Below are 21,670 nucleotides of genomic sequence, written 5' to 3' on the forward strand. Positions count from 1 at the left end.
TAGAGGACAGAAAAATGTGATAATAGGTAAGTATTAGGTCTCTCTTATTAATTATCAAGCAAAAGACGAGAGAATACGAAAAAAAAGCAGTCGCACAAGAAGCTGCAAAATTTGGAAATACAGTACTGACTAAAAGCAGTTGTATAAGATTTGATTCGTGTGCAATGGCTGTTACAAAGTTGAAAATTAAGCATTGTCGTAGGTGGCCCTAGGAATGATACCTCTGGCAATTCTGTCAACAATAATAGCACCGAACTTCTTTAATAATTCAGTGTCGTTAAGAATGTCCCTTAATAAGTTTAGGACCAAGTTGGACTCTTTGAGAGCAGTTAACAAGTCCAGAAGACTGAGGGCTCCCGAATGCAAGATTCCGTTCAAGAAATGAGCGGCTGGAGCAGCTAATTCGGGAGTGGTAAGCAAATGTTGGATGACCGAAGCAGCCAAACCAGATGCCCTAAGGGAGGTGAGAAGCTCATTGAGCAACTCAGACTCTCTCTTCTCAAGGCTGACAATATCAAATTCTGCAGACTCGACAATTGACACCTCGTCAAGAGATCTCTTGTTGAAAATGTTGATACCATTTTGGGACAACAACTCCTTTCCAATCCTCAAAAAACCTGGCAAGATTTCAGGGTCATCTAAAGCCAAGTTGATAACTTGCAAAATTAATCCAGACTTTTGAAGGGCAATCAAGATGTCAGTCAAGTTAACCAAGCCGGACTTTGCGAGAAAGATTGTACCGTCAATGGTTATGTCGAGTAACAGTGGGTTCAACAAAACAAAGTCGATAACAGTGTTTGCCAAACCAGAGTCGTTCAAAGCCAACAAAATAGTGTCTAAAATTGGAATGTTGGATCTGACAGCAAGCTGCTGGAATTCATCTCTAAGTGCGACATTACGCTTCGTGTAACCTGGAACATCGTGCTCAGCATTGTACTGGTTCAAACCAGCAACCAAAGCTTGGATTTTGCTAGCCTCTAATGCTGTGATATCAGTGGTATTGGTCCCAGTGGAAACCGGAACGGTGTTTACAAGGGCACAGTATGCCAAGATTATTTGAGCGGCTGTTGTAGATAACTTCATTTTTAATGTATAATAGTTCCCATCAATATTATCAAAAACCAAGATGTTCTTCATATTATATAGTAAAATGGGAATTGTAGAATTAACCACTTAGAGGGGCAATCTAAGAAGAGGAAGGTATTGCCTTTCCTCGTTGTCGGTTACTTCATCTTATCGTTTACTCGATTGGGAAAGTTCCCAATTGGACTTTCATTTTTTTCGCAGCCATTTATGGCTCCTACCATAATGACCAGTAAGCGTCATAAATTGTATAAGAATTAGGGTCGTACATGGTGAAATATTCTATGAATTTATGGATAGTAAAGACTCTGGCTCTGTACTATACCGTTAATAATAAGTCATTCTTCAACTTTATGCCACTTGGCCTGCACCCATTCACATAGCACTTGTCAATCAACGAAAATCAGCTCTAAACAGAATAAACAACAGGTGGTTACAGTAGTAAAATTGCCGAATAAGACACTCCTCGTTCTTTCCATTACTGATCCACAAGCAGAACAAGCTCTCCACTAACTAACTTGGTTCCACTTTCTGGATATACGTCTGTCAGTGGTCTTAATGTCGCAATGTCTCTCCAACAAATGCGACATCATTGAACTTGCTGTAAGCCTAAAAGAGTAACTACAACAAAAGCTGACAGAAGATATGGTTTTTAGAAAGAAGAAGCTATTACGATCATCTTCACGAAGTAAGAGAACATAAGCGACAATAGAAACAATGTCGTTCGCAAATTTTGATATAGAAGCACAAAGACCTATTGGGAAAGGAATCAGGGAACTCACAGACAATGACCCTCAGAATGAGTTAGCAGCTATAATAGACAAGACATCTAGGCAATTACAAGTGTTTGGTAGTCTCATTTCACAGCTTGATAATCAGAGGAAACAAATTGGATCAAGAAGAGATTGTACACAATTGCGACTTAACATCGATGAGTTGAGCACAAGAGTAGGCGATATGGAGAAAGCAATCCAGGTTCTTATACTGAACATTTCTCAAGTAATAAACAAGAAACTGAACCCCAAAGGAAGCCACGAGAGCGGGAAAAGTCCCAAAGCGAATGATGACGCGAAAGGATTGGAAATATCAAATAAGCATATTGTGATAAAAGAGAGATTGGTCATCGAATTTAATGAATTACATCGACAACTTCAAAAGTCACTAAGATTATATGGAGAGAAGAAGAGAGCATACCCTATACGAGAAGAAATTCAAAATAAGGAAGAAGTGCATGAGACGACACCGTTGATAAATGGAGAAGAAAGTGACTATCAGACACAAACTCAGGTACAAGAGCAAGTAGAGGACACTATCAACGACACAGAACTTCAATATCATATTCTCCTCACAGAAGAAAGAAATAGAGAGATAAATCAGGTGGCAGAAGGAATTGTTGAAGTGAATGCAATTTTCAAGGACTTGGACCAGCTCGTCCATCAACAGGGTGAGCAATTAGACACGATGGAGGACAACATTTTACAATTACATGGAAACACTCTTCAAGCACAAAGAGAGTTGACAAAGGCAGACGAATACCAAAGATCAAAAGGAAAATGGAGCTGTATCATACTCACTGCCCTCTGTATTTTCGTTTTAATAATAGTATTGGCAGTTGTTTCCTAGGTAGATGCGATATCACAGGATATTAATGACAATCTTATAGTAATGAAATATATTATACTAATAAAGAACTAAATAAAAGCCCTAGACCAACCAAAAGTTTCACCATGATCCCAAAATTCCAAAATTGAAGCTTGTTACTTCTATCCATTACTCTAATCCAAACTCTGAGTATCTATAGCATCTTGAAGGTCATCGTCATAAAATTCATCTTCGTCAGAGAAATCCGATGCTTCAGGAGTGGTGGCTTCATCGTAATCGCTAAAGTGTCCAGAACTGTTGGAACCAGTAGCATGGCCAGTCGAAGGTTCTGAAGTTGTTCTGTGGGACAATTCGTCGTCTTCATAAGCGTCTGCAAAATGCATGTTAGCATGTTTGGCTTCCTCTAACTTCTGACGGCAAAAGTCAGCGCCCTTTTGTAATATGAATTCAGTAGTTTCCAAAACACGTTCTTTGTTGTTGATGAACGCTATGGTGGCGCCTGTTATGGCGCCTACAGTCATCGCAATCTTAACTGTTACGGGAACTGGAGACTTGTTAGTATACCACTATGCAAAAGTCACAGCGGGTTCATGAAATTACGAATCACATTTTGAGGATCCTGGCTCTTAAGGAGTCTTGTAGAGTTACGATACCAGGAACCACCCAATAAAATAGTTCTATTTCGAACAGTGGTTTCATAATCTAATTTCAAGTTACACCCAATATATGGGCCCCTAGCTGGGTCTCAAGCCATTGACAAACGGCGCTATATACACAGATACATACTGAGGTAAGGCATTTTCTAGTCTCTCGTTGCTCGAGTATACACCTATATTTAACTTGATCAAACACAATAACAAGAAAGAATCAATAATATACATTGCCTGTTCCAAGGAGGCAAAGTGTCTATAACAAACTGATGATCTGAAATAGCTTATATAAGCGGCCCATACAAATCTGGGGGAGCTAGCCGAGACGGAATGTGCAGGTAGGTTGTCAGCGTAAATATTTTAGAAGAAGCTTCTTTGGGAGAACAGAAACTATCCCCCTCTTAAATCTCATTTTCCAAGGAATATTTACGATGTCTAATGTGAGTGAGCAACATACATACCCTACCGGGATATAACGTTTTGACATAAAATAGATAACGCAAACTATAAACACATATTCTACTGCAGACTGTGGCAGTATGGAGTATCATGTGAAATGAGCTCAACAGGGCGATTCTATTGTGCTTGCATTGGCCATGTGAACTGAAGTTAAACTCAAGTCATCATGGAAATATGTCCTGCTGCTTGCTAGTTTCTCGGGTAGATTTCACCGGTCTTAGTAAGCTCGTTGTCTCAAAGAAGCCATTCGCGACAATTACACAAAAGTGCATAGCTGTGAATCATCAAGATGACTCCTATTCTCTATCAGTTGGTGCAGTCGAATGAAGTGAATGTCGACATCGGGCATGAAGGTTGCTTGTGTATAAGTATGGAAGGAATTTCTGGTACGCAGAAGTCTTTAAAAGGAATTTGGAGGTATTATTGATGATCTACGAACCGGTTATTACCAGGCCTTTGAGCTTGTACGAACACTTTTTCAGATCAAGAACGGCTAGTTCGTTCTATAGAAATTTCCAATTGACCGCTACTTATAGTCAAGATCTCGACAAAGACCTCGGAATTCTCTTCAAAGCACTCAGGAAAGCCGTCTTGGATTATCATATTTTAGTTTGTAATGTGTTTAAGGATTACGATCTCGAGGACTCTGTGTTCAGACCCTTACAAAAAGTCGCTTTGAGCGACCTATTGCAGTTCAAAGACCCAAAAGTATACTTGAATGAAGACGGAGTTATTAACGAAAAATTTATGAAGGAGGTCACTGAATTACAATTCCCACTATACACGGAAAGTCCATTGTTTAGATTATTTTTGGTTGGTAGCAATAATCTCTCTGTCGTATTTGAACACACTATTGCGGATGGACTTGTCAGTAACTATTTCCACGAAATTTTCTTGGAGAGCCTTGCCTACGTACAAAAAGAACAGAATGACTCTAATTTGCTTACGGAGTATGGAATACAAAAATCTCACATTTCATTAGAGTCAATTGTTTTTGATTTTAATTCGGATAAGAAATTCATTAGGAACTCGTTGCCTCCTCCGCCAGATATCTTTCTAGCTGCTCCAGAAGTGGATTCCTGCGATGGCAACCCTAATCATTATTCCAAGGTAATTCCTGAGAATTATACAAAGAAGTGGCCAGGAAGAAATCCTCTTACAAAAGATTACTCACTTGCCTTTAAATTGATCAACTTCACACCTTTGGAAACAAAAGAGATTCTTGCGAAATGTAAGGAAGAAAAGGTAACTTTGACGGCCTTCATTGAGGTAGTCCATGCTTTGACTATGAAGCCGGTATTTGGAGATAGCCATTACTCGTCTCATAGGGTAGCTATCGCTTTGAGAAGACATTACGATCATAACCTTGCTGAGCCAGAATACAAGGAGATCTTGCAGCGTAAGGGATATAAGATTTTAGGATGCCTGGCTCATTTGGGATTTACAGAGAACTTTCCTCCACTTACGGAATTCTCTTGGGAAATAGTCAGAAAAATTAATGCTAATTTGATAGAATCATCCGCCAACAAGAAGGTTCTTGACTTCTTGCGCCCATTCAAACAGGTATACAGTAAAGTAGACGATAACGTAGACTTTTTCGAATCGCTGATGAAGTCAGGGGTCAAAAGCGATGCAGTTAAGATCTCAAACTTGGGTTTTATAAATGCCCCAATTTTCAAAATAGACGGCAAAGACCCGTTGACCATTACCAATATGGTTTTCTCGCAAGACGTTTCTCCAAACACATGTGAGTTCATGCTCAACATTATTTCCACCCCTCTAGGCGGATTAAACTTTGTTGAAACATATATGGACCATACCTTTGACGACTTTGAGTCCGACAATTTCGACCAGTTAATAGCCAATCTCAGGACTAATGTTCTTAAATACTCTGGTAGATTATAGAATCTGCATTGCAAGCAAATTTCCACCAATTGCATTTTCTTAGGGCCTTGACATTCTAGAGTCATGGTTATCGAATAATGTAATCTCATCATTAATTTTTCTGCTACTTGCTAAGCTTACCACCTAATAACCAAATACCACCTAATAACCTTCCCTCACATTAGTAAGTAGCTCATTAGAATACGCCTAAATATGCCTCAAGAATGTTTCGTAGTATAAGATTCAAATTAAAATTAAAGAAGCTACTCATGACCTCAATGAATAAGTCTAGCTAACTGTTAACTGTAACATAATTCAATACCATTGAACTCTATAAAAGGAATAACTACACCAACTTGATAGCATTACAGAAGCCAGCCAAAACTTGGGTTCCAGATCACGTGACACCATGTAGTAACTTCATAAACAGAGAGGGCTATTATTCATTTCAATTTAACAGTCGTTTCTTCTATTGTCTGATACACAGCTTTTATGTCTACGGTTTCTGAAACGGAGAGTTTTGAAGCTGGTAATTCGGGACATCATCAGTTCCGAAGTCGGACTACTGGATCCTGGATCAATCAAGATGATATCAAACAAGTCAAGAGGTTCAATGACTTTCGCACCATAGATTGGGTTGAAGACGAAATGGACGAACACACTAAGCGACTAGCTAAAAGCAAGTCAATTCGGAATGGAACAGGGTCTTTTAGAAGCAGGCTCATTTCATCCACTCAAAATTGGTTCCTTTTGGCCGCAATGGGCATAATGATAGGACTTATAGCAGGTGCCTTGAATGTGATAACTGCCTGGTTGGGAAGTATCAGAGTGGGGCATTGCTCTGGCAATTTCTACTTAAGCAAAGCATTCTGTTGCTGGGGACAAGACGAAGAGTCCTGTTCAGGATGGAGCTCATGGTCAACATTCGGTTTCTTAAACTACCTTATCTATGTAGGAATATCGCTATTCTTGTCCTTCACAGCTGCCATACTAGTCAAGACATATGCCACATCAGCAGCAGGATCCGGAATTTCGGAAATAAAGTGCATAGTATCAGGTTTTGTAATGGAAGGATTCCTTGGGTGGTGGACTCTTCTTATTAAAAGTATCGGTCTCCCTTTGGCAATCGCCTCCGGCTTAAGTGTCGGTAAAGAAGGACCCAGTGTTCATTACGCAGTATGCGTAGGTAATTCCATTGCAAAACTAGTAAGAAAATATAGAAGAAGTGCTCTGAAAGCCAGGGAGTTTCTTACTGCTACTTCTGCCGCTGGTGTTGCTGTAGCATTTGGATCTCCAATGGGAGGGGTTTTATTCTCTATTGAGGAGATTTCATCGGTCTTCCAACTATCCACTATATGGAAGTCTTACTTCTGTTCGTTAGTTGCGGTGACCACATTAGCAGCTATGAATCCGTTCAGAACTGGTCAGCTAGTACTTTTTGAAGTCACATACGATACAAACTGGCACTACTTCGAAATTCCACTCTATATTGTTATCGGTATATTTGGTGGAATCTATGGCATTGTGGTCTCTAAATTTAATATCAGAGTTGTTGCCTTCCGTAAGAAGTATCTTGCCAATTTTGCAGTCAGAGAGGTATTCATCTTGTCATTATTGACGGCAAGTTTTAGCTACTTCAATGAATACTTACGACTTGATATGACAGAAGCGATGCAAATCCTTTTCCATGAATGTGACTCCAACTTTAGTCATCCCATCTGTGATCCGAATTCTAAGAAAATTCCACTTCTTGCGTCTTTGATATTTGCTACTGTGGCTAGAATGGGTTTGACTATAATAACATATGGATGTAAAGTGCCCGCAGGTATTTTCGTCCCCTCAATGGCAGCTGGTGCTACATTTGGTCGAGCTTTAGGCATAATTGTTGACAGTTATTACCAAAATCATAAGGACTCCTTTATCTTTCAGAACTGCTCGGCTACTGGAAGATGTATTATTCCAGGGACATATGCCTTCCTTGGTGCCGCTGCTGGGTTAAGCGGCATCACGGATTTAACTGTTACTGTGGTCATTATTATGTTTGAATTAACCGGTGCATTGCGTTATATCATCCCCACCATGATTGTCGTAGCAATTACTAAGAGCATCAATGATAAATGGGGAAAGGGAGGAATTGCTGATCAAATGATCAAATTCAATGGTTTACCACATATCGATGCAAAAGAAGAATTCACTTTTGACACAACTGTAGAAAGTGCAATGTCAACAGTATTGGTAGCATTCCCGAGCGATCCCAATGAAGCAATTACTGTTGAGCAGTTAAAGAGTACACTCTCAAAGACAAAATTCCGTGGATACCCTGTTATTCATTCTTCAACCAACCCGAAAATTTCTGGCTTCGTTTCGAGATCAGAAGTTGAACTTGTTGTCAAAAATTACGAAGGGGTTAGCAATGATACATTATGCAATTTTGGTTCTACCAATCCCACATCTGCTTCTGAAGTTGACTTCAGATCAATTCTTAATCGCTCACCCCTAACAATAAATATTGACTGTCCACTTGAGTATGTGCTAGAAATCTTTGTGAAGATGGGACCAAGATATATACTTGTGGAACACGAAGGAGTCCTTGTTGGAATTATTACAAGAAAAGATGTTCTTAGGTATGAGTACACATTACACTCAAGTCACGATGTTAATGCAATACAACAGCTGCAAGAGGCATTTGATGCAAAGGCATGGGAGATCATGAAGTACCTTGGCCAAGGCGCTAAGAAAAATTTCGGAAGACTATTCTATAACGACGAAAATCGCTTTATATAGCATTTCCATTTGAATTGTATTCATTGTCTATAGATTCTATAAATATTTTGGTTAGACTATCAAGAGTCCTTCCACTTACCATGATCCTTGTAGTTCCCATAAAGGGTCCTGTAAAAAGACTTTCCAGGTATGTCAAGTGAAGAACTTACCAATTGGAGTTCCGTGCTTGAAAGGACATCAAAGACATTGTAAATGCCTACTACCAACTCATTATTCGTAGCGCTATCAAAGTTAAACCTAAGGTTGAGATACACGTAGTTGACCAAGACCACTGCTAAATGCTTTCTGAGCGCTTTTTTAATTACGGATGTAGTTGTTGTAAGAGAACTAGAATTTTCTCTTGATCCTTTAGTCTTAGGTTCACATAAATTTCCTAGCAACCTTGCATATGAAGCTGCAGCTTCTTGATTGGTACTCAATGCCTTGTTGTGACTCTTTAAACATAACGGTTCCATGAATGCGTTACATGTACTGAGTACGAGGTGATGACGTGAAGAAAGCTTGTATCTGTGAAAAAGTAACACATGGGACATTACTTGTGTGGCTGCAATATAAACAGTGCCAATTAACTCACCTGTACTTTCACTATTAGATAGTACTGCGACCCGATTGAGGATTCCAAGGATATTCTCAAGAGAGTACTGATTAATTAACCATATCAGATCACTCAAATTTGTGCGGATCGTATTCAATACCAAATCTAACACTTTGAGATCTAGTCTGTGGATATTAGATGCTATTATTGAAAGGCCAACGGAGTACAATTGTTTACTTTCCTTTAAGTGATCCTTTTTTAAATGCTTCAGAAGAACCAAGAGCAATTTTATCATTATCCCGACATATTCTTTCTCTACATCTTGGAATGAGAAAATGACATATTTCAACACTTCGTGATAGATGTAAGGCTCAGTCGAAATCTTCTCTGTAAATCGATCTATATCTTCAGAAACATCCAAGTCAAACGACGACTGGTAAATTAAATATAGGCAGCAAAGGTATAACGCATTGTCCAAAGTATAGGGGAGCGTCTTCACTAATAGCTTGAAAAGCGCCCTCCTAAGAGAACGTACATCATTTCCTTTGCTGGTGCTATCAAAAGCATTTCCTACTGCTTTAATTATGCTGGTGACTTCTTCTGTGGAGTCTCCACCACATGATTCCAAGAAAAGCAAAATAGTGGTGATGGATTCGATATCTAAAGTCTTCTGCCCCAACAATTGCTTCAACAGGAAGATAGCATCACCAGATGTGATCAAGCGCAATTTCCCTATTAACATGCGTAAATTGTCATCTTCAGTTCCAAAGTACTTTGGGTTGGAGAGTATTATTTCCGACATAGCGTACACAGATTGAGATGAGATGTTTTGATTATCTTTTTCACTTATTGAGACAAGTACATCTTCAATATATTTATAGTTTGACTTTGTCGATAATTGACTCCAATGATTTTCCCAAATGATGTTAAAAATATCTCTGGATAAACGCAACAGTTCAGGGAACTTGCATTCAAATAGACTGTTTAATACGTTGAAGTCCGTCTCTATCGAAGATCTATAGGAAGGCTGGGTTAATAAATGCTTGATTGCAATTCGCAGGGAAGTGCAAATGGCTTCACTGGAATCCACTGCTAGCTTTACCAATTTATCTAATAGATCCTTCTTCTGAGATTTGTCAAAACAATAAATAGGTATGACTGCTAGATATGGGAGCATTTCCTGGTTCATTTCGACGGTGATATAATTCACCAATGCTTCAGTAATATGTCTCCTTTCGAAAAAGGATTCTCCATTTATATTAAAGTAATCCAAGAGTTCATTTGGCGCTAGTGATGTAAAAAGGAGGTAAGTAAACTTCTCCTTAAAAGATTTAGAAAACAACAAGTCTATCACGACTGTCCATCTTCTCAAAACAGGGTAGACTTCTGAAGGATCGCCCTCAAGATATTTGATAAACTTCTTTTCGAAGTCATCAGTTGGTGAAGCTTCGACACCTAATTCAAGAAGACGTAACATTGTGTAGTAATAGTACTTTGAATGGGACTTTACTTCAAAAGTATTCAGTGTGATTATGACTTCGTTTCCGTACAAGCATAACATATAGTAAAATATTTCCCATTGTTGGTCGCCTGCCTTAATGAATTCTTTGCTTTGAAGAACTTTCACTTTCACGGAATCCTGGATTGCTCTCAGACAAGTAAGTAGACCCTTTGTTATCGCTGTTATGAATGCAACTCTTATTGAAGGAGGTAATTTCTCATCCTTATTCTTCTCAGTAAGAATGATATCCAATTGACGAGAAGACAAATGAGTCAAGGCCCTGGATACTTCGTATACATAGAGTTGAGATTTATAAATGGCATCTGTTTCAATAGCCATTTTCCAAACTGAGTCAAAAAATTCCTTAACGTCTCTTCCCTTTACGTACGCTTCGAGGATGCTTTTACCCACCGTTAATCTATCTTCATCTTTAATAGATGACAGGGATGCTAATGCTAATATTTCAGATGCTTTCCTCATGGATAAATCTATGTCCAATTGGAGTAAATAATTGATCAATTTCCAATTGATTTGGTTCTTGTCTTTAGCTATCTCATTGTCATAAATAAGTAGAAAGAACTCAGTTGATAATGACTTATTGAAGCGTACCAAAATGGATAATAAAGATTCTGACAATGAATTGAATTTGTCAATGCTGGTGATAGTAGTAAACAATTGTTCACATAATGCTGGCTCTTTGCTCGACAAGTTGTCTATAGCAAGGTTGAATAGTAATATTGTAGATTCGGCATTCATCTCGGAGTCCGGAGTATTTAAGGTCGCTGTCACCTCTTGGATGAAACTACCGATCAATGCAACGGAAAACAATTCTTTCTTTAGTATATCTTTGAAGATAACAATGCAATCTTCCAGATCTACATTCGTTATAAACCGCAATAGCTTTGGCATACAGTCGTTAATGAATTTTTTGTAGTTCTTTTTGGAAGGACTAAAGTTGACTGCCAAGCGTGGTAAATGGTATATTTCCTTGATTATATGGGACCACTTAGAAATGAGGGCCGGTTCAATGCCAACTAATCCTTTGCTAGTGACATATGCAACAAGCACATTAACTGATGCACTCTCGTCTATTTCGATATAGGTATTACTCTTGACCAATTCAATAAAGTCAAAAAGCTCCGATAACAACTCAGAACTAGGATCATGTTGAAGTACGTCTATTATAACATCGATGAATCTGACTCTCTTAAAGATCTTGTCTCTTGTGGCCCTTTTAGATGGTTCTTCACCTAAACTAAGCCATAAGCGGATGAAAAGGCTCCAAATTTCACTTTGATATTTCCATGACTTGAACTTTGCAGTAGAGAAATCATTCACACGGTCACAAATCAACTCTAACAAGAATATATTCTTATTTGGAAGAAAGACCTGGTTCTTCTGTGAAAGTACATTATTCGCAGCTTCTATGATATCTTCCACGGAAGTAGTCTTTGACCGTAAGAACTTGGTCAAAGACTCTGCCGTATTCAAGGAAGTCATTGAAACAGTTCCAAGGCGAGTAGTACAACTAGACCAACAATACCCTTAGCAAAAGTCTATCTTATTGTAGAGATGGCCTAGTGATTAACCATAGAGATCTCATCTGATGGGTTATGAAAAATTTCGATGCAGGACCAAACAGACTATGGGAATAGTAACATAAAACGGGTGAATTGGTGGCATTACAAGAGGTAGCGGTCTCTAAGATTGGGAAGAAGAGAATTCAAGTGATAGAATGTTGACGTTAACATTAGATCGGCTTTTGCTTGTTTAGGGTAATTTCACGACGAAAGGTGTTAGTGAATAGAAAATATATTGAATCTTCTTAACTATAGGCTCATTATTTTGCATCCTCTTTCTACCTATGAGAGATGGCTGTATACTTAAAATTTAAATCTAATTGAAGAACGGCATACCCGGGATCGATCCCTACTGTAACTACACTGGTATACTCTTCTGTTAGAGTGCTACGTTCACTTCGAAATATTATTTCATGTATTCTATTGGGATCGACGCTATAGATAGTATACAATGCAGAGTGCAAATTCTGCCGCTTAGATCAACAAGGTCTCGATCTTGTCCTTGATGGTGTAGATCTGGTTCTTGATGGAGGAAGCATCGTTGGAGGTGACAGAAGCAGCGATGACTGGTCTGGAAACACCACAAGCTCTACCCAAGGCAGCCTTGGATGGAACAAAGACATATGGAACGTTCTTGTCTTCACACAACAATGGCAAGTGCAACAAGATTTCAATTGGCTCGGTGTCGGCAGCCATGATGATGAACTCGGAGATACCTCTGTTCAAGGTCTTGGTGGCTTCGTTAGCACCTTTTTTCAATTGTCTCAAGTTTTGGGCTTGTTGAACAACGTCCAAGATTTGCTGGGACAAGCCGGAGTCGGCTAATGGGAAGGCCTTTGGGTTTGGGGCAGACATGTTTTTTCGTATAGATGATCGGTTTGTGAAGGGCTCCTTGCAGATATTAGCTCGCCAGTAGTTGGTTAGAAAGAAAAAGCGATTAACTTTCCATCTCTTCCATCAACTTTGTTAAGTACAATCCAATTTTTTCAGTCTCATCTCGTGTCCGGCACATTATTCTTTCACTCTTGTTAGTACCCATAAATACCCGCACTTCTTCCATATTATAAACACCTCTCAGTAAACTTCAGTCCCGATAAATTGCTCCTGCAGACATTACTCCTCAACAACAAACCAAAATTTTGTTCATCCTTTAATAAAGGAATGATTGATAACGATTAGTGGAACAGGTGTTACGTTCTGGTGAATCAATTCAACATACGTAGAATCCATTAGTCAAGTCCAGCAGTAATATTCGCAATGTCTGATTTATGGTATGTGACATTTCCGTGTGGTTTCTCTCGTGGTGCATTGGCATCGATGTTAATGCTGAGTGTTCATCAACACCACCATGCTGCCATTGGGTAAGGGCGTGGAGGTGAAATTCGAATTGGGCAAACCGGTGGAATCAAGTAGCGGCAGCGGGTTAATTCGATAGATAGTGGTTTATGGGGATTGGTAGTCGTGCCGTATTGTCTGATTGGACCTGTTGGCCCCAATTGAGCTGTTGACTATCTTGTATTCTCCGACTTGGTTCTGCTCGTGCTCGAATAATTACTGGCCGCCAGTGCACCAGATAAGACCCGTTGTTGAGGCAATGAAACTTTTCAAAATCATTAATTCACCAGCGGCTTTGAATTATAGGGATGTGGAGTATCTCTGTTGTTGCCTCTTATCGCCGCCCAATCCCTGTCGGGAAACACTATATTCTTTGCAAAATACTAACGCACATTTAGTCCAGTTTACGCTCCATTCTTTGGTGCCATGGGTTGCGCCTCTGCAATCATCTTCACTTGTTTCGGTGCCTCTTACGGTACTGCTAAGTCTGGTATTGGTATTTGTGCCACCTGTGTTACCAGACCAGACTTATTGGTCAAGAACGTCGTTCCAGTCGTTATGGCCGGTATCATCGCCATTTACGGTTTGGTTGTTTCTGTCTTGGTCTCTGACGGTTTGAAGCAACAATTACCATTATACTCTGGTTTCATTCAATTGGCTGCTGGTTTATCCGTCGGTTTATCAGGATTAGCTGCCGGTTTCGCCATCGGTATCGTTGGTGACGCTGGTGTCAGAGGTAACGCCCAACAACCAAGATTGTTCGTCGGTATGATTTTGATTTTGATTTTTGCCGAAGTCTTGGGTTTGTACGGTTTGATTGTCGCTTTGTTATTGAACTCCAAGGCCTCCGTTGACACTGTCTGTTAAATAAACATCGGAAGTTGATAGCACGTGCTGACGTGCTAGACTCCTTGTGAAAGTTTATTAATTTCAGTAGGTCTGCCATTGTGGATCCAACAGCAGAGACGTATCGTACTACTTTTTCTATTGCAGCAAACAGTACGTGTTTCCTCATTAGACTCATTTTTTTTTAATTCGCTTTAAATACAAAATTTAAAAAGAGAATTGGATGTTCTTCCATATTACTTATTATTATTATAGAAGAAAGAAATAGGAACTTGCAGGTACGCTAGTACTTGATTTTGTTCCTGCTTGTTTCTTTGAAAATTTACGTTCTTATTCAATAATGGATTAAGTATATTGTAGATGTAGCCTAACTTTCTATATAAACCTTGCCTATCTTGGAAACTATCGCATTTCTGATCGTCTTTATGAGTTCTTTGAGATTCTGAGGAAGTTCTACCTTTCTATTTTGAAGAAGGATTCTCCAATCATACGGCTGTGTGACTTCTTCAATATGATTGATGGAATATTGATACAACTCTTCGCCTTCTTTTAATTCAACTTCAGAAGACTGAGCGTAGTAGGAATCAATGACATCAATAATTACAATCAAATCCGGTAATTGGAACTCTGAATTAGCATCGTATAAATATGGTAAGTACTGACTGAGAAGCAATGGGTAGAACTTCTTAGGCAAGTAACTGAATTTTAATAAATGTATCAACTTCGAGAACTTTTTGATCAAAGTGAGCTCATTGGAATTAAGTGAATGAAAAAAGTCATTTAGAACGGCATAAGGTGATAAACACTGTCTGATAACAGGATGAATCTTCAAGGATTTGTCCACTTTGCTTGTGACAATATTATTGATTAAATCATCATTGGCAGGTCTATTATTCACCAAACTGTCCTGGAAGATCATATCCCAGACTATACGGTGTACTTGCTTCATGCCTTCATTTTTGTTGTCCCTATCGAATGAAGTTGGATCATAGCAATTAACAAACATGTTTAATGCTTCGAAGACATAGCCATCTTCCAAAGACTTCAATCCATAAATATAGTACATCTCTCTAGCAGTGGAGACAAGGTTCAATTTGGCACAAATAGTAAGTGCCCACTCTAAGTCATCATTTGTCTCACACTTAAATTGCGGGAGGAAGTTCGCTATCACATCGCTATTATATTCAATCGATTGTGTAGACGTGGCGATATCACGGTTTAACAACAACCCAATTCCCACTGGAACTAACTTGTGTATGTTCAAGCATTCAAATGCATGTCTTGTCAAGAAGTACTCTGAAATTGTTCTCTTATTTAGCAAAGCTTCCACACTTCTGGCATTATTTTGCGAAGAGTAATAGTTGTTTAAATAGCCTCTCAACTCCAAGAGCTTGGATACATAAGATGCTGTAGCCGGTTCGAGATCGTGGAAAGTTTTAAGCACTTTCAAGAAGTTTTCTTCTAGTATGTTCTTGAAGCATTCTTCGGACAACTGGGCGATGTCAAGTGATTCATCTTCAAATGTTGGAGGGGGTTTTTCTGTTATAGCGACGTTGTAGAATTCTTTATAAAGAGCATTATCGTCCCTAATTGAATATAATGAGAGGGCTACGTACACTTCGTACCAAGTTTCAGAATGTGCAGCAATTGTCTTCGGTAATCCGGTGATAATACACGATAGATCATAAATCTGACTTAGCATAATACCATGTTGTGCATTGGTAGAGGCTAGCTTGACCTTAGCTAGAGAGTCCCTGAATTCACAAGCAGAAAGTTTCCATTGCGAAAACTGTCCTTTAAGTGCTAAGGGTCTGTAGTTCTCAATTAAAAGGCTGAGATCAGATATCGTAGAATATAATTCTGGGCACAGCTCTTCCAATTCTTCGTACCTCGAATGAGCAATGACTTCTACTACTTGCGTGAGAAGCCCCCTTGTTATGAGCTGGCTTACATACGTGTTCCAAAATTGGGGATGTGTGTATGGAGTACGGGTGTTAATCATAACAGACTGTGCCAATTCATCTGCAGGCTTCTGATAGAAAACGTTGACCCACTTTGCTATGAATTCCGGCTTTAGTTTCACATCTCCATAAAAATAGTTGGCATGTAAACATTGCAACATGTACAAGAGACTGTGCAATTGCAATCCATTTTCATCATACGAGTCTCCGTCGGACTCGATCTCTTGGAGAAATACCTGCAAATTGGTGAGAATCTTTTCAAATTCCTGATCTATCTGTTCAAATGCATGTTCTCTAGCAATGGTGCGGTCACTATCTTCTTCTGTAAAGCCAATTGTAAATTCCTCTGTCTCCAAGTCCACCCTGCTAATATCTTTTTCGCTAATGCTCTCAATGCTTTTGTATAATGAGTTTACATATTTCACATATGATTGCGAATAATTGTCGTCCGCCCGGACGGATTTGTTATATTGTGCCTTGTTGAATTGAAATTCCAAGGGAGTCCGTGAATCTAACCACTCCTGTAACTCTATATACGGCTTTTCCTCGACGTATATACGTCTGTCGACTACTTTGTTACTCGTCGTTGAAGAATCAGAGATACCTTCAGTCTCCGAAGTGGTGTCGTCGTCAGGAATCTCGAGCACTTCGATGTCATCGAAATTTCGTTCTGCAAATTCGGCACCGTCCATATTTCCAGGTGTTTAAGTATATTATACACGGCTTCAATGCTTGAAAGAAGGCCAAGTTCTATAATCTATAGCAATAAACATAGTGATTTGTTGTAGAATTATGTATTTACAAAAAAATTGAATGAGATTGAAAAAGTCGTGCACTTCCAAACTTCTGTTTGCAGCAAGATGGTGAAAGGAAAGAGTTTAATTTTATGTTTGCAACAAGGTGTTGCATTCGAGATAGTACTGCTTTAGGAGATCAACGGTTTCCTTGTTATGTAACTTCTGTACTTTGCCGCTTTGGAGGGCTTCTAAAATCTGGCTCGAATCGTACACTCCAAATGCTTCTTTGCGCAAGAAGATCCCATCGTTGTTCTTGACAAGCACCTTCCAATCCCTGCTATCATTAGTACTGGTTAAGGACTCTAGATGTTTTCCATTTACTCTATGGATAGCATAAAGTCCTCCATTTACTGTGCCCACATATGCTATTATTTTTGCAACTTTCTTATTTGCAAGTTTCAGTTCTTCTAAAAATACGTTTTCATCGGGAGGAAAGGCTTTTACAACGTTAACTTGATCACCCAAGTTAAAGGCAGCAACTTGCTCGCGATTTGGTGCATTATAGACAGACACGTTGCCAAGGGAATCGCCTGATATTATGTAAACTTCTGGATGACTGACATCCACAGAAGTCACCAAATTATGAGTTAATTGCAATTTTAGGGGAATCATTTTCGTTTGGGAAGACAGCTGATGCTCTTCATCCTTATCGGAGTAAGATTGCAACAATAAGCCGTTTATGACGTCTGCTAGGATACAATCTGTTTTGTTCAACACGCATTGAGATGTTGAAAATACAGGCATGACACTAAGAGTATCAGAAACAAGGCTCCAATTATTGAGTCCCGCGGGCAGTGTATTGACCTGAACTTGAAAGTTTACATTCCCAGAAACATTGAAAGTTTGTTCGTACTTGTCGAGTAGGCTAATGCATTGTAAGGAAACCTTTGAAAAATCTTGAAATCCTGCAATATTACACTCCTGAATTAATTTAATCGATTTTTTTCTAACTGCAAACTCCAAAATTGGTTTGTTGCTATTATTGTTTACCAATACAACAAATGCTGGATATTGCTCTTCATGGTCTTCTTCCCTTTGATTTGGTAAAATACATATATCGACCATTTCTACATCATTGTTGGAATTAAGTGAAAATCTATGGAGAAGTTTCATCTTAGAGGTATCAATCAATTGCAAGTAAGTATACCTTTTAACACCTTCGTAGTCGTCATACTCACTCCCAATGAAAATCCCTATCATATACTTTGAATTAGGAATTGTCATACACTTTGAACAAAGATCCGGGGAAAAGTAAGAATCAAATTGATTCGTGCTATTGCTAAAGCCTTGTTGTAACGCATAAACCTTTAGTACACCTTTGTGGAAGGCTGCAACTCTGTCATTAGTCAAAAATGAAAGTTCTTGAACATCTTTCATACTCTCAGAGAGCCTATAAGGTACCCATTGGTCAAAAGCGGGAGATTGTTGGAGTCCTACCACTAGATCCTTGTTGTATAATAAGATATCATCATTGTCATTACGGATAATTCGTAAAGGCAAATGGGACAATGAATACCTATTTAGGCAAACAATGCTTCCAGTTTTATAGTTATAACTTCCTACAAATAACTCACCGCATTGTAACAGTAAAATTAGCACGACCTGGTCTTTGGATAACTCCACACGAATAAGTGCAACTGATAAAATACCTTCATCAAGGCCAAGTGACACGCTTTCTGTCAGTATGGAATCGGAGCTAAGAAAAAACGTGCATTGTCCTTCCCAGTTACAAATCACTATCAAATGCTCGGATTCTGATAGCTGGATGAGATCAAGACAAGATATTGAATTGAGTGGTTCTAACGTGAAGGGTTGTGAGTTGCGATAAAAAGTCAAGTCTCCCTCTCTGTTTAATAAAACGTAACTGCCGTCTTTCAGGACTTTGGATAGTACGATATCCTCATCCAATACCTTAATGCCGTTGATATACATCCCTTTCGTAGTAACTTTGAGGCTGTTACCGCCGTCATCGAGGCAGTATTGCAATTCATCACCTTTTGCAAATTCTGGAGGCATTCCAATTACAGTTAAATCGTCGTCTTGCAAATCAAAGGCTGCTGTCAGGTTCTCATCATTTAATATCAAATGATTTTTTTCTTTCAAATAGATAATTCTCCGTGGAGTAAACGTACAATGATGGCAACTTAGGGATCGTATTTTACCTTTACTCTTGTAGTGTTTTCGAATTTCAGTTCCATATTCTCCACCTTGGGAAGTTAATAAATCTATGAATTTGTCATCCTTTTGGATCCCAATGTCTAGAATTGGTGGTGATGAGTCTATAAATGAGTTTATCAATATAAATGGTTTATGCGGATGTACTTCGAACAAAACCGATCGAGAAGATTTGGATGTTTGAAAAAATAGGTTCTCGGATATGTGATGAAGTCCGTTCCGAAGTGGAATGGTAGATTTCCCAAGCTCTATGAAACTAAGCTGTTCCACACTTACTGATTTTGCTTGAAATGTCGCTTTAAAGTATATTATGAACGTAGACCCTGTAATAGAAGTCACCAAAATTCTTGAAGCGTCAATGATCTCACATGCGATAAAAGTTTCTTTGGCAATCTCTTTGGACATGGTCTGAGTTAAATCTTTGATGACAAGGTTTCTTTTGATGTCTTGTACAACTGATTGATCTTCAGAAACATAAACCTTCTTGTCATAGTCTGGGAAGTAAAATATGCGTGTGCATGTTAATGCAAATATTCCGCCTTGGAGAGGAGCAACAATACAAGTTGGAGCTCCTTCGAATTCTTCGAATTGCTTCACTAAAATGAGCAGCTTATTCTCCATGTCAACTTGGTAGTACCTAAGAGAGTAGTTAAAGTTAAAATCGCGATATAGCATTGCCATTATGTTTCCCAGATGGAGTAACGTAATTTGCAGTACAACGACGGTTCCGATGGGAATTGGTGTAATCTGGAGATCGACTGATTTCCTTTTTCTCTTCTTTGGCAACCTCAGCTTTGAACTTTCGCTTTCAATAATTGTACCTATATGAATAAGTCCTTGGAAACAGTGCAACACAAAGAAAGTGGGAGTTTCAGATGATTCAGCTACTAAAATGGGGTTTGAATCAACAGAAAATTGCTGTCCTCGTGGATTTAGTGTAAGAAACTTCCGTATAGTTGTTGGACCGTTCTCTGGCTTGAATAGTAATGAAATACAGTAATTTTCATCTAACGTCAAAATTGATTTCCCTAGTCCTTCCATCCCAAATGGAGCTAATGCTAGAATTGCATTCTTGTGAGTTATCAGGGAATGTTTCTTAAGACTTCGTGAATTAATGTCAGGCTGCAAGAGCTCAATTCGCCCCTTCCTTGCTAAGACTATGAATTTTGATTTGCCTAACCAAGTATATAGCGAGTGGTGAATTGCATCGGGCTCTTGAAGCTCCGTTAGTAGGAACTTCGAGTCATCTTCATCCATCTTGATCTTCAAATAATGTACATTCTCAATATCGTATCTATCGTGAATGGTGATAGTGATACTAACCTTTAACGATTATTATAGGAACATTTTGTTGCAAATGGTATAAGGTCGTGCGCACTTCAATAATAGGTACCTACTAAAGTTGGGGATGAAGCCCAGACGTTTTGTTGATTGGAGCTGCCCTTTAGCCATATAGGTGATTTGTGAAAAGTCATAGTATTAATTCCAAGGTTAAGGTGGAATTTGTTCTCTCAGGAAGTTCAAAGTTGGAGTAATACGTCTACCCAATGTGCCTAAAGGAAGACAAAAAGTAAATTTACTAGATAAATCTTGTATAGGGCAAATAGCTGCAAATTTGCCATGGTACGAAGTAATTAAGAGCTCACAGAAGAATACACCTGAAATCTCGGCAAATAATCGGTATTTGCAGGCCGTTCCTTTCGACTAAATTCACTTGAATACACTGAGTCACTGAAATAAACTTGTATGCTTCAACTTAGACTATATCGTTAGTTTCTTGTGTGTTGCTACATTTAAAGACTTGACACAGACACACTCACACACACACTCACACACACACTCACACACACACTCACACACAGCCGACTGTATACGCAACTTCTGTTCCCTGAAATTATCCCATCACACCTTTAACTTCATGTGTTCTGGACCTTCGATAATCAAATTTGGGGATAATATGGTTGCAAATAATATCGGATTTTTTTTCCATTGGGTATGTTAACTAGGATTGCGGTTTTCCCAATTGGGACAGCTTATAGACTCTCCGTCTACCACCCCCTGGCCCCCGAACACAAACAATAAACTTTTTGGAGAGGAATAATTTGTGAGCTGAGCAAGAGGAGCAAACACCTTCCACCAGGCCATGCCATGATTCCTAAGCTATTATCTCATTTTCTACCATAATCAAAATCAAAATCTATTGCTTTTCATTTTACTTCACTTAACTTTCCCCTAATTACCATAGTTACTCTCGCCGCAGTATTTTCTTCCGAACGCGGCCTACAAACCGTACAAATTCTCTATCCGCAAACTCTCTCTTTCCTGCTCACACTTCTCTCATAGACCTAATTCTGGCCCCAAATCGAATGCACATTGTATGCCTTCTCGTATTCTATTAACTGCACAGACACCTTCACGCACTCTCCTGTACACATAGGCAAAGCCTTGTTTACAGATTTGTGGATATATGCGTAAAGG

General features: G+C 38.9%; 10 protein-coding genes across 10 annotated transcripts; 4 read left to right on the forward strand and 6 right to left on the reverse strand. All coding sequences in view use genetic code 12, as the record gives it.

Moving 5' to 3' along the window:
- Window positions 1–103: 103 nt before the first annotated feature.
- Window positions 104–1,083, reverse strand: RJT20DRAFT_138283 (uncharacterized protein; the record flags this gene model as incomplete). Its single annotated transcript, XM_064918588.1, has 1 exon — window positions 104–1,083. One exon carries the CDS (start codon window positions 1,081–1,083, stop codon window positions 187–189), a length of 897 nt encoding a protein of 298 aa, XP_064777257.1. The 3' UTR covers window positions 104–186.
- Window positions 1,084–1,750: 667 nt separating this feature from the next.
- Window positions 1,751–2,740, forward strand: VAM3 (SNAP receptor). The gene has a single exon (XM_064916230.1). It carries the CDS (start codon window positions 1,801–1,803, stop codon window positions 2,704–2,706), a length of 906 nt encoding a protein of 301 aa, XP_064777258.1. The 5' UTR covers window positions 1,751–1,800; the 3' UTR covers window positions 2,707–2,740.
- RJT20DRAFT_124399 (uncharacterized protein) lies at window positions 2,741–3,566 on the reverse strand. Its single transcript, XM_064916231.1, has 2 exons — window positions 3,472–3,566; window positions 2,741–3,229 (listed from the first exon to the last, which is right to left on the reverse strand). The coding sequence occupies exons 1-2, from the start codon at window positions 3,482–3,484 to the stop codon at window positions 2,859–2,861; spliced, it is 384 nt and encodes a 127-aa protein (XP_064777259.1). The 5' UTR covers window positions 3,485–3,566; the 3' UTR covers window positions 2,741–2,858.
- A 654-nt stretch (window positions 3,567–4,220) lies between these two features.
- On the forward strand, window positions 4,221–5,699 carry ATF1 (Atf1p; the record flags this gene model as incomplete). The annotated part of the gene is made up of 1 exon (XM_064920307.1): window positions 4,221–5,699. The coding sequence occupies one exon, from the start codon at window positions 4,221–4,223 to the stop codon at window positions 5,697–5,699; it is 1,479 nt and encodes a 492-aa protein (XP_064777260.1).
- Window positions 5,700–6,160: 461 nt separating this feature from the next.
- RJT20DRAFT_124402 (uncharacterized protein) lies at window positions 6,161–8,465 on the forward strand (the record flags this gene model as incomplete). Its single annotated transcript, XM_064916233.1, has 1 exon — window positions 6,161–8,465. The coding sequence occupies exon 1, from the start codon at window positions 6,171–6,173 to the stop codon at window positions 8,460–8,462; it is 2,292 nt and encodes a 763-aa protein (XP_064777261.1). The 5' UTR covers window positions 6,161–6,170.
- On the reverse strand, window positions 8,466–12,071 carry RJT20DRAFT_124403 (uncharacterized protein). Its single transcript, XM_064916234.1, has one exon. It carries the CDS (start codon window positions 11,996–11,998, stop codon window positions 8,522–8,524), a length of 3,477 nt encoding a protein of 1,158 aa, XP_064777262.1. The 5' UTR covers window positions 11,999–12,071; the 3' UTR covers window positions 8,466–8,521.
- Window positions 12,072–12,445: 374 nt separating this feature from the next.
- On the reverse strand, window positions 12,446–12,999 carry RJT20DRAFT_138289 (RNA binding protein). Its single transcript, XM_064918589.1, has one exon. The coding sequence runs from the start codon at window positions 12,931–12,933 to the stop codon at window positions 12,553–12,555; it is 381 nt and encodes a 126-aa protein (XP_064777263.1). The 5' UTR covers window positions 12,934–12,999; the 3' UTR covers window positions 12,446–12,552.
- A 202-nt stretch (window positions 13,000–13,201) lies between these two features.
- CUP5 (H(+)-transporting V0 sector ATPase subunit c) lies at window positions 13,202–14,600 on the forward strand. The gene is made up of 2 exons (XM_064916235.1): window positions 13,202–13,348; window positions 13,811–14,600. Exons 1-2 carry the CDS (start codon window positions 13,336–13,338, stop codon window positions 14,278–14,280), a joined length of 483 nt encoding a protein of 160 aa, XP_064777264.1. The 5' UTR covers window positions 13,202–13,335; the 3' UTR covers window positions 14,281–14,600.
- NUP85 (Nup85p) lies at window positions 14,598–16,982 on the reverse strand. Its single transcript, XM_064916236.1, has one exon. It carries the CDS (start codon window positions 16,910–16,912, stop codon window positions 14,627–14,629), a length of 2,286 nt encoding a protein of 761 aa, XP_064777265.1. The 5' UTR covers window positions 16,913–16,982; the 3' UTR covers window positions 14,598–14,626.
- On the reverse strand, window positions 16,983–20,536 carry RJT20DRAFT_124410 (uncharacterized protein). The gene has a single exon (XM_064916237.1). It carries the CDS (start codon window positions 20,447–20,449, stop codon window positions 17,105–17,107), a length of 3,345 nt encoding a protein of 1,114 aa, XP_064777266.1. The 5' UTR covers window positions 20,450–20,536; the 3' UTR covers window positions 16,983–17,104.
- Window positions 20,537–21,670: the final 1,134 nt, after the last annotated feature.

Source organism: Scheffersomyces xylosifermentans, assembly GCF_036884685.1.
Source record: "Scheffersomyces xylosifermentans strain CBS 12540 chromosome Unknown RJT20scaffold_1, whole genome shotgun sequence".
NCBI lineage: Eukaryota > Fungi > Ascomycota > Pichiomycetes > Serinales > Debaryomycetaceae > Scheffersomyces > Scheffersomyces xylosifermentans.